Below are 15,308 nucleotides of genomic sequence, written 5' to 3'. Positions count from 1 at the left end.
GTAGTGCTCTCAAGGTAGGTTGAGAACTCCTTAAGTCATGGTTGCCTCACAGTGATGGATTACTTACTACTACTTGGAGAAAGAATTAGGGAGCATCTGCAAAGTGTTGCAGAACAATGCGGTCATTGGAGGAAAGGGCAAGAGATTTAGTGCATGAAATTTGTATCACAGTGTTGCGAATGAGTGGTTTAGGTTGCTTGAAGAATCACCGTAAAGGGTACTAGCAAAACAGCTTTAATGTGCATTTGTGGGAGTGTGACTTCACAAAGTTTGATGGCAAGGTTCAATCTATTACTTATTACATGGGTGAAACATACGAAAGAAAATCAAGTTAGAATCAAGCTAGAATGATTTGCACAGAGATCAGAGATGCAGAAGGGGGTAAGGGAGACTCTCCTGTTGAGTCACAAGGTTGAGTAAACCCCCTTGCTTTCTAAACGCCTGATGGAGCTTAGATGCAGCTAGATCTAATCTTCGTCTCAGGCTTGGACAACAGTTTATGCCTAATGGAGGAATATGAAGGATAAAAGAAACCCTCCTGTTAAGTCATGAGGTTCAGAACAGACCCACTTGCTTTCTAAACTCATGGAGTTTAGGTGTGTCTAGGTACAATCTTAGTCTCAGACTTGGACAATGGTTTATATCTAAAGGAATATAAAAAATAAGGAAATTCTCCTGTTGAGTCTCAATGTTCAGAACAGAACCCCTTACTTTCTAAAATCCTTATAAAGTTTAGGTGCATCTAGGTCCAATCTTAGTCTCAGACTTGGAGAATGGGTTTAAACCTAAAGGATGTCTAAGGTTTATTCACAGTTTAAAGTTGATCACAAGATTTTATCAGCACTTAATCATAGACTAATAAATCATAGAATCAGTAGGGTTTACTTGAATGACACCAGTGATTTAACTATGGATCCAAAACTTATACTATACTTGCTATGAGGCATATAAACCAATTCACATACACACGCACACAGAACCAAAGGAATAGATGGAGGGAGAGAGATGTACAAAGGTATACCTGTTAAAAGCTCCCCTTGAGTTCAGTGAAGTACTCGCATCAAATGTATTTGCATTTCTCAACAGGTGAAGGGTTGAACCTTGAGGAGCAGATGTATAAGCCCATGCCCCATCATCATCTTTCAGCAGTGGTCCTCCTAACCTCACAAACTTGGGAGTTTGCAAGCTCTGAGCGGCATCCTGCTCAGAAGGAGGTGCTGTCACAGTCTGCTGCAGTGCAGGAGAGCTCAAAGGGTCTTACTTAGGACTGTTCTTTGTAAGGTTGTGAGATGATTGGCTTTAGTCACTGGTAAATTTCCATCCTGGCCATAACCTGAGTAATTTATTTTTCAGAATTCCAATAACAATGGTACTGTTCCACTCAGATTATAATCCAGGTCAGGAATGCTGCAGGGCTGTCAAGGAATAACTGATTGTCCCCCACTCCCATTCCCTACCTTGGCCAGGCAACAGGAGTTCCTGGTACAAACAGTGCAGTTCCCCATCTTAGCCATGCAAGAGTTGCTGGTATGGTCAAGGGGCCCTTCAACACCCGGCTCATTACACAGGCACTAAGGTCTAATGGGGATTCATAAGACTGTAGGGTGGCCCAGAGAAGGATGTGAAATGCATCACCACAGATGACTTGGTTAGGAACCCTTTGTCATGGCTAAACTGCTGAACCCTGGGTTCTTCTCTGGTGGAACCGTAACTACCTCTTCCACGACTTCTTCGTTATCCTCTGTGTAGTCTACTTCATTATATACACCACAGATAAACTAAAAAGACATGAGTAGCCACCTTCTGTCTCAGTCCCAATTCTGTAATGTGACTTGGTTATTAGAAAGTCAGGCAACCAAACATTTGTGTGATAAGTTTGTGGATTCCTGTGCTTTGCATTAAGTTCTCTGCTGCTCTGCGATGTACCTTCTTTTGTTTTGAGTGGCATTGCTAAAGACAATGGGCTGCCTGTTTTCAGCCTGACCTCACTGCAAGACCTCCACAGGAATCCAGCTAGACTTCTATGAGTCGATGGGGTAAATGTGCTGGCTCGGTGGCTCAGGTGATGCCCTCATTTCTTTCTTTCTTTTTCTGATATGCTCTCCAGGCCATCCTCCTAGAAGATATTTCAAGGTATAACTTTTCTCTTCAATACATGCCCTAAAACAAATTCTAGCTATTTTCTACGCTGTGCCAGATTTCAATCTCCTTTTGCCCTAAAAGTTTTTTTTTTTAAAACTTCCTTTGGAAAAAAAAAAGACCAAAAAGAAATCTTTAACAGATTCAGTAACTGCATAACACAAACTGAATGTCATGGCAAAGTCAGATCATAATAATGTGGCAAGATATGTTGGCTCTTAAGGAGAAAATTACTGTCATTCTTTGTATCTCATGGAGTTTAAAAGTAAGACATCTCACAACTGTAATAATACGCAAGGGTTTGGTTTGGTTTTGCATGTTGCCTCTGTTAATACCTTAATTTTATTTCAGTGGCTGCAGGTGCTATTTTGGCAGGCTTCATAAATTGGTTTTGGTTCTTGCAAGCTAGAAAGGTGACTGGAATGACTCCTGTCAATCCAGTGCCTCAGAGGAAATTAGATACACGTTGTAATGAGGGAGTTTTGGTTTTATTTTAATCTGTTCATAGTTAATAAGCTGATTTAATTTTTAGATCTTTGTATAAAAATTAATTAAATCACATTTTTCAACTTTTAGACAAACTTTTTCAATGTAAAAATACTGTCGTGCAACTAACCTTCTTTAAAAATGGTGTACTTGATCATGATAGGGGAATCAAAGTAGCTGTTTTTATTTCATAATGCTTATCTTGGCGTATTCTAGTTCTACCCTTGAGAGTAGGAGGAGCACCAAAATGAATAGAGATCTATTCAAAACTCATGCCTTGGATTAAAAAAACAACAACAACAAAGAAAACCAAACCAAAACTCAATGCTACTTGTCATGTTACGTCAAACTCTTAGGGACTAACCAGACATATAATGTCACAGGCTTTTTTAGTAGGGATAAATAAAGATCATGGGTTAAACACAATGATGATTTAATGATGATTGAAGGGATCATTGAATTCACTGAGTTTTGAAGCCTTTGGATTCTGAAGAAAGCTTTGGCAAAAATGTACTTTTTGTACATTTTTATACATTCCATCCTATAGTGTAAACCATATCCTGGTGGTTTACTCTTAAAATCTGGAACTTTCTGGCAAAGATTCACAAATGATTTTTTGGGTTTTGTGGTGATGCTACATTGCAGCTAATCTCTCCTGCTGCCTTTTGACACACAATTGACAAGCACAGGCGGTGGATGCCGGGTTATATGGTGTTTGAGCATAGTCTCTGCCTGTTGCAGGAGAGACGTCTGACAGCAGACAAGAGCCGCCAAAATGGGTTGTTGTGACAAGATCTTGACAGTCCTTTGGTGGAAGAGTAGTTACTTCATATGCTTATCTGCACCCATGGGGTTTCCTTTAGGCTTTTACATGTCAGGATTTCTTCTCATGCCTCTGAGTTGGTGTGTTTTTCACTTGGCTGTGGGATTTGGGTTTTCAAATCTAGGTGGATGGATATTTGATAGCAGCAAGATCACTGGTAGGCCACTAAGTAATTTTGTGCATTGTACCCTGCTAACACTGGTAGAAGGCCGTTTTCCTCTTCAGCTTCAAAATTAAGCTCCAAAAGAATATTATAATATGGAGAATCAGAATCACTATTGCTTGGTCTCATGGCCTGGATTAGGCAATATTTTAAGTCAGAGTTTCAGATACAGTAAACACAGGATTGAATAGCTGAATTGCTATCTAGCATGTTAATGGATTTTTAGCATTAGTTGGAATAAGAATTTTGAGTGGCTTTTGAGTATTATATTTTGAGTCTGAATGAAAAAAAAAAAACCCCACAAACCCAAAAAAACCCACCTGGCTACTTTTTTAGCACTTACAATGTAAGTCTTAAAATTTGACCATTGTGAGTATTTGGGAACATCACTGCTCTGGCAGACATTTTGCTTCTGAGATATTTTTTTTATCTCCAGCAAGGAAAGCCCATTTCTGTAGCTCTTGTCCCAGCCTGAGCTCATGACCTGGGCTTTACTGGCTTCGGGGAGGCTGCAGGGGAGATTGTGTGTGCACTTAATGTATTCTAGTAAACAACATGCTTTCTTGGTCTGCACCGCCTAACTGTTTCCTCACATTTGGGATTATATGGAGTGTTGGTTCTATAGCATCCATTAAGCAAATGTGAAATAAGGTTTTCCTTTTTTTGGCATGTGGGTGGTATAGATGGCAACAAAAATACTGGCACTTTCAGCTTGCAAAATTCTGAGGTCTGATATGTGTTACTGTGAGTGTTTGGAATAAAACAGTTTCTGTCCTTCCGGGTAGTTATGGTCTGGCTAACAGTGTTCTCCAGTAGAAGCTTTCTATTCATGTAAAGGAGGTCTGTAGATGTTTTTGTTGTGGGTTTTTTTTTCCAAGTCCTATATTTTAATTTTTCTGCTCATAAAAGTGGCTTAACCTCTGAATCTTTCTACAGATTATTAAATTTCAGTAAGCCTGTTTCTTCTAAAACTTAACTTCCCCTGTTAATATACTATTTTTAAGAGGAATAATAATTTGTATTTTAATGTTGTAAGTAAATGAAACTTATATTTTTCAGTAATAGCTGGTTTTCGAGGGACAGTCCCACATGGCCTATCACTGGAGATCGGAGACACTGTTCAAATATTAGAGAAATGTGATGGTGAGTTCACAGTTTGGAATTCCAATGATAATGAAGTTTCATATATTGTTGATTTAACCCCATTACTATTCACTTCATTTCTTAAATGAACACATTTTTGAAGTCAATAATATAACACATTCTGACCTCTTAATTTTTTTCACAGTTCCAGTGTGCTCTAATACCTATAATAATTAAATTTCAGTTCATTCTTAGTATTTAATCTCTCTGTTTAATAAACTTTCATAGAGGTTAACAGTTAAGACAGCAAGGAGTTCTCATTGTGATTCTTATGCTTCCTTGGTATTTCCAAGGGAAGCCTGGCTGCTGTCAAGACCCTTTCAAATGAATTCAGTCATAACTTCAAATCTTAAAGCAGTATAAACATTCTCTTCTGCCTCTGTTCTGAGGTAGAGAATACTAATACGATTTTAGCAAATGTCCATTACTAGTGTAAGAGAAATTAAGTTTCCTTTTTTTCATAATCTGCCTCCTTAATACATTGCTTAAGGCTTGTCTGCCAGTATGAATTTCTGATCATTTAGGATTATATAGGTATTTTTTGGTTTCATATCAGGATTATATACCTGTAAGGATACAGGAGGCATAGGATCTGTTCTTTTCAATCAGGTATATCATGAATTTTTTATATTAATGTGGTTTATAGATTTAGAGCATTAAGTCCCAAAATTATTTGTAAATGTTGACAGTGGATATGAAACAATTTCCCTTTTGTCTGGCGTGGTGTCTAGTGCAAAATGTGCCTGGGTTACAATGTTAGAAACATTTGGGAATAGAGTTTTAAAGAGTAGCTCCTTAAATTGTGTGAATTAAGTAATCTGAATATGAGCTGGTTTAAACAAAAGACTTTTCTTCCATTGTATGGAAGTCTTTTAAATGTGTGAAGTCTGACAGTTTTATATAGTTGTCCTATCTGTCCAAAAGGGAAAGATGAAATCTGTTTTACATATGGAAACAATTTGCATAATTTAAAAAGCAAAATGTTCTTTCTTCACAGGATGGTACAGAGGATTTGCCTTAAAAAACCCCAATGTTAAGGTAAAGATCAATTACAGATTTCCACTCTTTGGCAAAAATGGATATTTACTTTCCAAAAGTTTGTAGTCTCCATGTCAGTGTTTGATACTTAAAAAAACCCTAAAGCTTAGTGTTAAGTATATTATTGATATTGCTTTAATTAGATTTGGACATGGACTGCACTCTGAAATACTCCGGTGTATTAGGATGAGACACTTTAGAAATCTGAGGCTCTGGTGAATTTTCTTTTATTTCTGATTTTTAGATTGTGAGCTCAGAGAAAGCCAAGTTGAAGGGAAAAGACTTCTGAGAATATGAATTGTAAATACTGTTGGAAAAGTTGGTTAGACTGTGACTGTTTTGCTTGATGCTGTAAATAAATTTGGAGCAACCAGTGGAGACAGCTAGTTATAGAAGCCACGTGCAGAGTATCAGTTGAATAAAAGATCTGTATTGTCATGTAAAATATATTGTTAGTTTTATTTTTCTTTGATGTGTAGTTTTTATTTCCATAGCAGTGTAGCTGATAGTGCTCTAAACCAGACTTCACGGATATTTTTTCTGCATTCAGATGTGAAATATGAAATTTGTATTTCAACATTTGTTCATGTTGAATATGTATAGGCTTTACCTATCTTATTTGTCTTTCTATTTTCTTAATCTCTCCTGTTGACTTGTATCTGTGACTGGAAAGATTTTATTTTTTTTTTCCATATGGGAAACCATTTCAAGATTTCTGTTTTTTCTCAACACATTAAGTTTTTAGTCTTATTAAAGCCAATGAAAGAAGACCTTAAATCATCTATTGCTCCTTTAAGCCCCATTGTAAGCTTTGGGTTTTTTTCCCCCCTTTCCGTTTCCAACCTTCTTCAGCTGCAAAATAGGGCACATATGTGCTAATTTCAAAAGTTTCTTGTGCTCATGTCATAAGTAATTGGCCTTTTGTGCCTAGGTATGCAGTCTCTGCTCACATAATTTTCCTTTGCTTTATATGGAAGGTCAGTGTGAACAATAAATTTAGCCACAGAGTCTAATCCGATGTTTACTACTTTGACCTCATGGATATAATGCAATTTGATTTCTAAGACATGAGCAGTTGGGATTTGTTATTGCATCTTCTGTGTCTTTTACTGCAGTTCTCACCACATGCTTGCTGTCAGTCTTGCTTTGTGGTCTGTCAAATGTGTTGATAGAAGTTATGAACAGGTTTTCTAAACATGACTTGATGTGTGAAGAAATGAGATATATATTTTCTGCTTTCCTGGTGTGAATGTAAACAGTTTCCTGAATTGGATTTTTGAAGGGAGTCTCTCCGAAAGTAAAATAAGAGCACCTTGTAACTCTACTTGTTATTGGTATTGCTCTTATTAAATAATAAAAATTCTCTGAAGAAGATTCTTCCCTTTTTATTCTGCCAGCTTTGACACTCAAATTTTATCTGTGGCAGCTGGTCTTCAGTAAGCATGCATATGCAGCCATCCTGATTTCTGGCACTTCGCTACAAGTGCGAGGCTGTACATCTTTACTGTCCTTGGGAGATCTCTCCTGAACTACTTTACATTATAGAGGAGTAGGAGCTTTTACAAGAGCAGTTGCCTCTACATAGTAGATGCATTTTTGTTGGAAGTCTAATGTCTATGTTAAAAGTAAGTGGGACACCGTCATCACAAAGGAAAGCTATATGCAGCTGTACTTATTGTAAAGAGAACGTACAGGTATTTTTCCCTCATTGCATTATGTAATGAGCTGTAGTATATTATGTTCCCAGGCAGAAGCTTGAAGTTTAATTGCGTCATCTTGCACATTGTTCTGATTTATGAAAGTTGGTGTCCTGTAAGAGCAATTTGACTGTTGCAGCAATGCTGCCCATTCAAAAGAACAGTGGAGAGCCCTTAAAAAAAAGGACTGTTCCTTTCAGGCCACTGAGGCTCCTTAGTAGGCATCTACCGTAGCTTTTTGTGCATTGCAGGGTATAGTAGCCACCAAATAAAACTTTGTTGACTGTATTTTACTTAACAAGGTTCAATAAAAATAGTTATTTATTTTGCTTTTTTTAAAAAAACCCTAGCTGAAGATACTATTTTTAACATGCAGTTGATGTTACCCCCCCACAGCTGGTGCATTTTTTGTCAAGGTGGGAATAATTGATAAAAACATCTAAGAGGAGTGAGGTCTCAAGCAATCTTCGACATGTACTACACTTGTTTACGTTCTAATTTTCTGAAGTATTCAAGGATTTAAACTGTACTGAATCATGGCATTTTCATTTCCATTAGATCTATAGTGAGAATGTATGCCTTTTTGTGAGTGTTTTTTGGTAATTATTTGGAGGACTTTTAATTCAGCAAGCATTTGCATATTAAATGGTTCTAAATTATACTGAAAATTATATAAGGGGAGTTTTTTTGGTTTTACCTAAACTATTTTATTTTTCAGGGCATATTTCCATCCAACTACATTCACTTGAAAAATGCGTGTGTTAAGAACAAAGGGTAGGTGAAATGTTCTGGATTCAAATATTTAAACATGGTCAATGGCTTGTACCAAAGATCTTTTGTGGTTATAAAATCAAGTCATGATTTTGTTATGTTGTAATATCTTACTGCCCCAGAACTTGAAATTACTGTCCTTTTTAAACTGGTACTCCTGCATGGTCATAAAATTGGGAGTTATGTATTGTGAAAAGACACGCAGCACAATTGGGAATATCTGTCTGTTTTGTCTAGAGGAAAGAGAAAACAGTTGCTTCCTGCTGCTAAGTTTGGCTTGAAAAAGGTATTGCCTTAATTAGAAGTTACTCTGTACAGAAGCTGGCTGTTTAAGAGTAGTTGTTTTCTTTGAGGACAGCAGTTGTGCCCATTGTAAAAAAAAAAAAAAACAAAAAAAAAAAGTGTATAACTTTTGTAGGATTTCACTCAAACTGTAAATGAATTGAGATGTGCTTTCCTTTACTACTTCAGGTAATGAAGAGCCAATATTTTTGACAACAACTGATCTCTCCATTTTTAGAAGAGTTAATAAAAAACATAACAATTGATTAAAATTAGTTTAAATAAAAATTTAAATAAAAATTAAACTGAAATGTTCTGACTAAAAGAAATACTGACTATTGGGGTTTTTTTTAGATGTATCACTTAAAAAAATCTGTCAGTGATGTTAGTTCAACAATTTTTTTTCTGATGTTTTACTTAATTTGGGAGCATTCACATTTTATGATTTATTTATATAATTAATACTGATACATAACAGTTTGAAACCTGTTTGGGTAAAAATGTTTCTCACCGTAATAGATGGATGCTTAAACATCAGGTATAGGTGACCTTCATTTTGGGAGCATGATTGAGTAGAAGGTTCATGATTCATGATGAGCAAAATAATTATGAAGACTGTATTCATATTTAAAATCTTGTTCCCACAGGTGAAAATGGCTCCACATTACTGTTAAACACTGTTGTTCGGTGTGGAGCTCAAGCCACGTATGGTTTGTTGTGGGCTTGATCCTTTCTCCCTTAAAAGTGGTTTTAGATAATACTGAAGGTTTGGTGAAATAAAGTTGTTGTAAACTATCATAGTAAAAAAAGGCTTAAAGATGGAATAATTTTTGTCAGCAAGCTCCCCTGTGACAGTACTTGCCAGGAGTTCAGTCGTTTTTGCCTATTTCCTTTGTTAGTCTTTCCCATTCAGGCCACATATTCAGTGCCCTACAGTGCGTCATAGCCAGGGGCTGTCACATTGTTATGTGACAAAAGTAATCCAGGCATGAATGCAAATCTTTGAAATACACTGTGTGTCAGAGCAAAGTGTTAGTGATGATGCTGTGCGAATTGGTGGTGTGGTAGAAAGTTTTTAGTCTTGACCAAGCCAATCCAACTTTTTCTTGGCCAACGTCAAAGAGGTGAGAACTCACTCACACTGTGCTAGTTTTCTTTTGAGTCTTTGTATCCTCTTGGAGTTGAAGGAATGACATTTTTTTTGTCTTATTTCTATAAACAGAGATGTAAAAGAGTGGCAACAATTGCTGGTTTGGGATCTAAGCTAAAGTAGCAAGATCCCTTTGGAAATTGCAGGAATTACTCTGCTGTGAAAGTAGTTTTTGACATGCTTATCTCATAGTAGAAAACTCACCTTGACTTCTGAAGGACCAAGACTTTCCGTGAGGTTTACGTTATTTTCACCGAAGACTTTTCCATGGGGATTAATATACAACTGAAAAGTGTCATGAGCTGAAAGAGCACCTATATAGGTTGATAAGCATCCCTGTTGGCAGGAAGGAGGTATTTGTATTAGTAACTGTAATGGCATTTGTAATGTTTATGTAATATCATGTGTTCTTCTGCATGTTACAGACAATTTGAAATGGTTATTCCAACAGAAGATTCTGTTATTACAGAAATGACGTCAACTTTAAGAGACTGGGGAACAATGTGGAAACAACTCTATGTGGCAAGTACCCTGAATAACGTTGCTTTGATTTAATGCCAACTCAAGACACAGTGTTTTAGATGCTCTAGTTTAAGTATATATTTCAGAAAAAAGCATTCAGTTTGAACTGTGCTAATTATGGACTAAATAAATGTCTTAATTTGTTCCAATTGTTGACTTACTACTGCTGCTGAACTTGCGCAGCTTAGTGACTGTGTCTTGTCCAGCTTCATCGTGTAACTGTTGCATCTAGGGATTCCTTTGCTCAGTTGAAGTGTTGGAAGTAGGTGTAACAAATTATTGGAATTTTATTGAAATATAGAAATTCAGTATGTTATTGAAAATATCTCAGCCAGTTGATTTAATTTATACCCATTTTCTTACACATTTTTATTTCCTCTCACATTCATACACTTAAGAGCGCTGAGATGTATCCATGTTATTTGACCAGGATCTCTTGCATATGACACACAGCTCAAGCGATGCCAGAGCTTGTGTCCTCATTGCTGAGGGAGGTTGGGGCTGGTTCTTGACTAGCAGTAATGAACTGATTCTGGATTTATGTACTGCACATTGTAGAATTGGATTCTGGTTTTGAACTTCTTCCTTATCTCACACTTCATAAGTCTGAAGTCCCATGTTTCACAGTTCTCTTGTTTTCCTTATCTGGATATTTTGTGGCTCTGGTCTTTCTCTCCCTCTCCCCAATGTCTTCAGGTCAGTTTGGTTTTCTTCTTGTTTAAATGAAATGGCACTTTTATGCCATAACCTTTCCTTGTTCTGTCATTTCTTCTCGTACTTATGTATATATTTTCATATTACATTCATACCAGTCCTAGTAATTTTATAACAACTCCCTACAGAATGCCCCTCTGAAATTGTTCTGTTTTAATAGATGCTTACAGTCTTACCTTTGTGTTTAACTATCTTAGTTGATCCATCTTTTCAAATTTCACTTTAAATCATGCTTTTTAGCCTTAACCATTCCTGGTTTCTAACCCATGTTCTATTTGTTGCTGCATTTCTGGACTAAGAACTGGATATAGTATTCCAGTAGTGGCTGTGCAAGCAGCAAAACACAAAGTGGCAATAAATAAATAAATAACTATTCTTTCTTTCTCAAAGGATACCCGTGGTGTGTGTTATTTCTATAAATTCCATTTATCACTCCATTGTGCTCACTTTGTAAATTGGGTCTCTCCAATTCTGTAATTACATCCCTTAAAAACTTCAGTTGAAGCAAAGATTATACCAATAAAAATTCTACCATTTCCTTCTCTAACTGGCTACCACCTTAGGTAGAAGTTGTTTTGTTTTGGTGTACTTAGAACACACAAAAAGAAATCTATTCAATATCTCTCTTTATTCTGACTGAAGTCCAGCTTTTGCTGACTGTTCTGCATTTTTCTTTTTTTTTGCACATCATAATTAAGGCATAGTAATAGCTATAACTTCCTTTTTCCATGTCTACTTCTATTTCCTCTGTCAACTGAACTTTTTTTTTTCTTTCTCTTGACGGTAGAGTTGTGTCTTTAAAGGTTTAACTAAAATATTTTAGTTGTAAATTGTGATTTGCATCATGAGTTTCTTAAGTTTTTAACACTTGACCTTCTAATCTACTACACGACAACCAAAACATGATTTGGACTGGGCAACCATGTGCACACATAAAATGTGGTCAAAACCTGTTCACTTGCATCTACGTAGTCTCCAACCCTTCATGTTAACTCATTGTTGATTTGATAATTATAACTTAATTGTGAGAAGATTAGCTACGTTCTGATTCAGGGGCAGCTGCTGCTACATAAGAAACAACAATAAGTGGTGCCAGCAGACCTTCTACAAATCAGGATGGTACAGAAGTAGACAGTCTGCTACCTTTTTTGAGACTCTTGTATGGGTTGTGTTCAGAGAGGCTTTTTGGAAGCAGATGACCTTTCTGAAACCTGCAGTTGCAGCAGTTTCTAGTTTGCTTAGTGAAAGCTTTTATACAAGAGCCTACAAAATCAAGTATTTATTTGTTCGATTCTAAGTAATAGAGTATCACTTTACACTTGACAGTGAAATTGTAATTAAGCAGTATGAACTGCTTCTTGAGAAACAAGAAAGTGTTTCTTCAAAGCTTGTTTGAAATTTCCCTAGATTATAATGGGAAGTAGCTTTCTCTGTCTGAAGCACATCTAAGTGTGATTGCTTTTCGTATGTTAACAAGTATATTAGTATGTTGGCTTCTCCTGGAACAAAAGGAGCAAAAATATGATCCCTTAGAGACCTAGATCTACAATGTAAGCACAGTTGTTTGCAGATCCAATCAGCACTTTGAGATACAAGCAACTCAGACAAATTCTAGAGCTTTGGAAAAGAAAGGATACCTGAAAATGTTATTTTGAGCTTAATGGTGGTGTTAAACATTAGCATGTCTCTTGTATTCACATGAATAATTTACTTCTGTAGAGCTTTTCATCAGATACCAAATGTGCACCTGAATTAGTGTTTGGTTTGTTTTTTACCTGTAGAAACAAAAATCTTTATACACCGGTGTCAGGAAAACTGTGAAAACATACTGTCAGTCTAGTTAGCTAAAACATTTGTATAAAAAGTCTTTTTTTGTCTTTTGCTCTTAATTTAAGGGCTATTTGTATGACCCTTTTTTTTTGTTTTCTTATAAAGTTCGTATCTTCCTATTGTTCATACTGAAGTTGTTCCTCTTTTGGCAGCTTTTTCTTCACTGCTGTTGTTATTGCATGTTAAAAATATACTGGCTTTCTTTTTTTTCAGACAAAAAGCCAGGACAAACAAATTAATGCCCATTTTAGAAAGCTTATGAAGTTGAATGAATGTGAAGTAAAAATAGCAGATTGATCAAATGACAGTTTGTCAGAGCCCTAGAAACATAAAAGTTACTGACAGAGAGTAATGGTGCTTCTAAGTGAATTTTAGCTTTTATGCAGCAGAAGTAGCTGTTTGTTTTTATGCTGTTTGTTCATAGGAAGAAAGAAAAGGGAAATGGTCTTAGGGTCTTTTGGCAAGAATTAGCAGAACAAATCTGAATAGGAATATTTTTTCAACTTTGTGTGATGCATCATATAAACGGAGGTTGCAATAATTTCTTCAAGCTAAAGTTTCTCAGAAAAACTTTGTATCAAGTAAAACTAGAATTAGTGAAGGAAGAGTTAAAAAATTCTGTTTGGGAGGAAACTTATTGGAAATTGTTGTCCTTAACTGGTATATAATTAGAGTAGGAGGATGTGGTTTAAAAAGCAGTTGTATTCACGTAATTTCTCCTACTTCACAGTTAGATGAAGAATAACTGTCTGGGCAAGATTCTGCCTATACGATACTATGTATTTATGGTCAGATGATAGTGTGTAGTTATATCCATGCAAGAAACTGTTAAAAGAACATGAACACTTTAAAGCTATTGCCCTTTCAAACACTTACACTTCAAATAGTCTTGAATTACATGATCACATACTCAGTTTGGATGAGACAGCAGCACAAAATGAATATGAATGAATATGCTCTTGGAATAAAACAGTGCTATGGCATGAAATAATTTGTTGTTGAGGGTTTTTTTATATCTATCAAAAAATTAGTCTGCGTTAATATGAGACATAAGGAATTGGAGTGAAATTTTGGAGTGAGTGTGGTGCAAATACAGGATCTGTGCTAAGCTCTGAAATTATTTTATATGCATACCTGTGTGCAAGGTAAAATGGTCGCAGTACAATGAGAAGAAAAAAGACTAAGCAGGGGAATAAGGAAGGAGTTTTATTGATTTCCCCACCATATCTGTATTTCTTAGGATTGTCAGCTTATACAGGTGATGTAGAGGCAATTATATTTTTTATCTCACAGAGGAATGAGGGGGATCTCTTTCACCGACTGTGGCACATAATGAATGAAATCCTAGACCTGCGAAGGCAGGTACTTGTTGGCCATCTCACCCATGATCGCATGAAGGATGTCAAGCGACACATCACTGCTCGTCTGGACTGGGGCAATGAGTGAGTACTAATTATAATGCCATGGCTTGAGGCTCAGTGTAGAATGTTTTGATAGGCACTACCATTTATTTATTTTTCTTTTAACAGACTTTCTCCTTCATTGTTTTTCTGTTCACTATGTTTTAACAGTGAAAAGTGACTTGGCACTTTATTTAACTTTTTTCTGTCTATTTTTATTTTACATAATAGTGGCACTGTCTACAAGAGAATTGCATTGAAGTATCTGCAACATCCTGTTATGTCTTTTTAAAACATACCTGTCCAGATTCCTATGTGATGCAGTTAACATCGCTTTATTGTCTTAACTGAAACTGTACTGGCTGGAATTGCTTTCTCTTTGGCTTGTATCACACAATTCAGTTCCTACTTTGGTGTCTCTTAACATGCATCTTGCTACTATGCTCTGCGCCTTTCTTTTATCTGAATAACTCATAAGAGCTAACACAAATCGTATTCTCTTTTTTGTTTGCTTGGTTTTGGTGGTTTGGTTTGTCCTTCCCCCCCCCCCCCCCCCCCCCCCCAAAAAAAAAAAAAAAAAAAAAGAAAAAAAAAAAGTGAGAAAAAGGGCAAAATACCTTTTGGCATTTAGGGGCTGTTTTCAAAGACTTCTCTCTAGCCTATATTTATTCATTATTATATTTTTATATATTATATAAAACTATATTATTAAACTCTGACTAAATGCAGCAACATTCAATATCAGAATTCCCTGAATTTCAGAGTTTTCTGCAGCTACTGCTATCGGAAAGCTGAAATACCTAACGCAGTGGAACAACTGTGATTAACATTAACTGTGTATGATTAACTGCTCAGAATTTTGTGCTAACCAAATGGAATTTTGATAGGTTTTGAAGTGGTTAGTTTCTACTCTTTAAAAACATATTTTTGAAAAACTTTCTAATCTTTCAAGTTTTTCGAAAGTTCAGCATGGGTGCCCTATGTGTTCTTAATCTTTATTGCTTGCTGCTGTAATGAGAATAAGTTTTATTCCAGTTGATACAAGTTAATTTCATTATTTTGTTTAGGGGATACAGCCAGGCAGCTCTGATGCCTTCCAGTCCAAATTAAAAATAAGATGATGATTTGGCATTTGATGGATATTCTTCTT

General features: G+C 36.1%; 1 protein-coding gene across 4 annotated transcripts in view; it reads left to right on the top strand.

Annotated features, from left to right (window-relative positions):
- DOCK4 (dedicator of cytokinesis 4) overlaps window positions 1-15,308 on the top strand; it is a 256,460-nt gene that overhangs the window by 85,007 nt on the left and 156,145 nt on the right. For all 4 annotated transcript variants that reach the window (XM_056338944.1, XM_056338946.1, XM_056338943.1 and 1 more), the window contains exons 2-6: window positions 4,671-4,754; window positions 5,752-5,792; window positions 8,208-8,263; window positions 10,118-10,214; window positions 14,052-14,200. In XM_056338944.1, coding sequence (XP_056194919.1) covers window positions 4,671-4,754; window positions 5,752-5,792; window positions 8,208-8,263; window positions 10,118-10,214; window positions 14,052-14,200 — 427 coding nt within the window. The remainder of the gene's footprint in view (window positions 1-4,670; window positions 4,755-5,751; window positions 5,793-8,207; window positions 8,264-10,117; window positions 10,215-14,051; window positions 14,201-15,308) is intronic.

This window comes from Falco biarmicus, chromosome 5 (assembly GCF_023638135.1).
Source record: "Falco biarmicus isolate bFalBia1 chromosome 5, bFalBia1.pri, whole genome shotgun sequence".
NCBI lineage: Eukaryota > Metazoa > Chordata > Aves > Falconiformes > Falconidae > Falco > Falco biarmicus.
The sequence above is the reverse complement of the archived record's forward strand: the minus strand, read 5'-3'. Positions and strand labels throughout refer to the sequence as shown.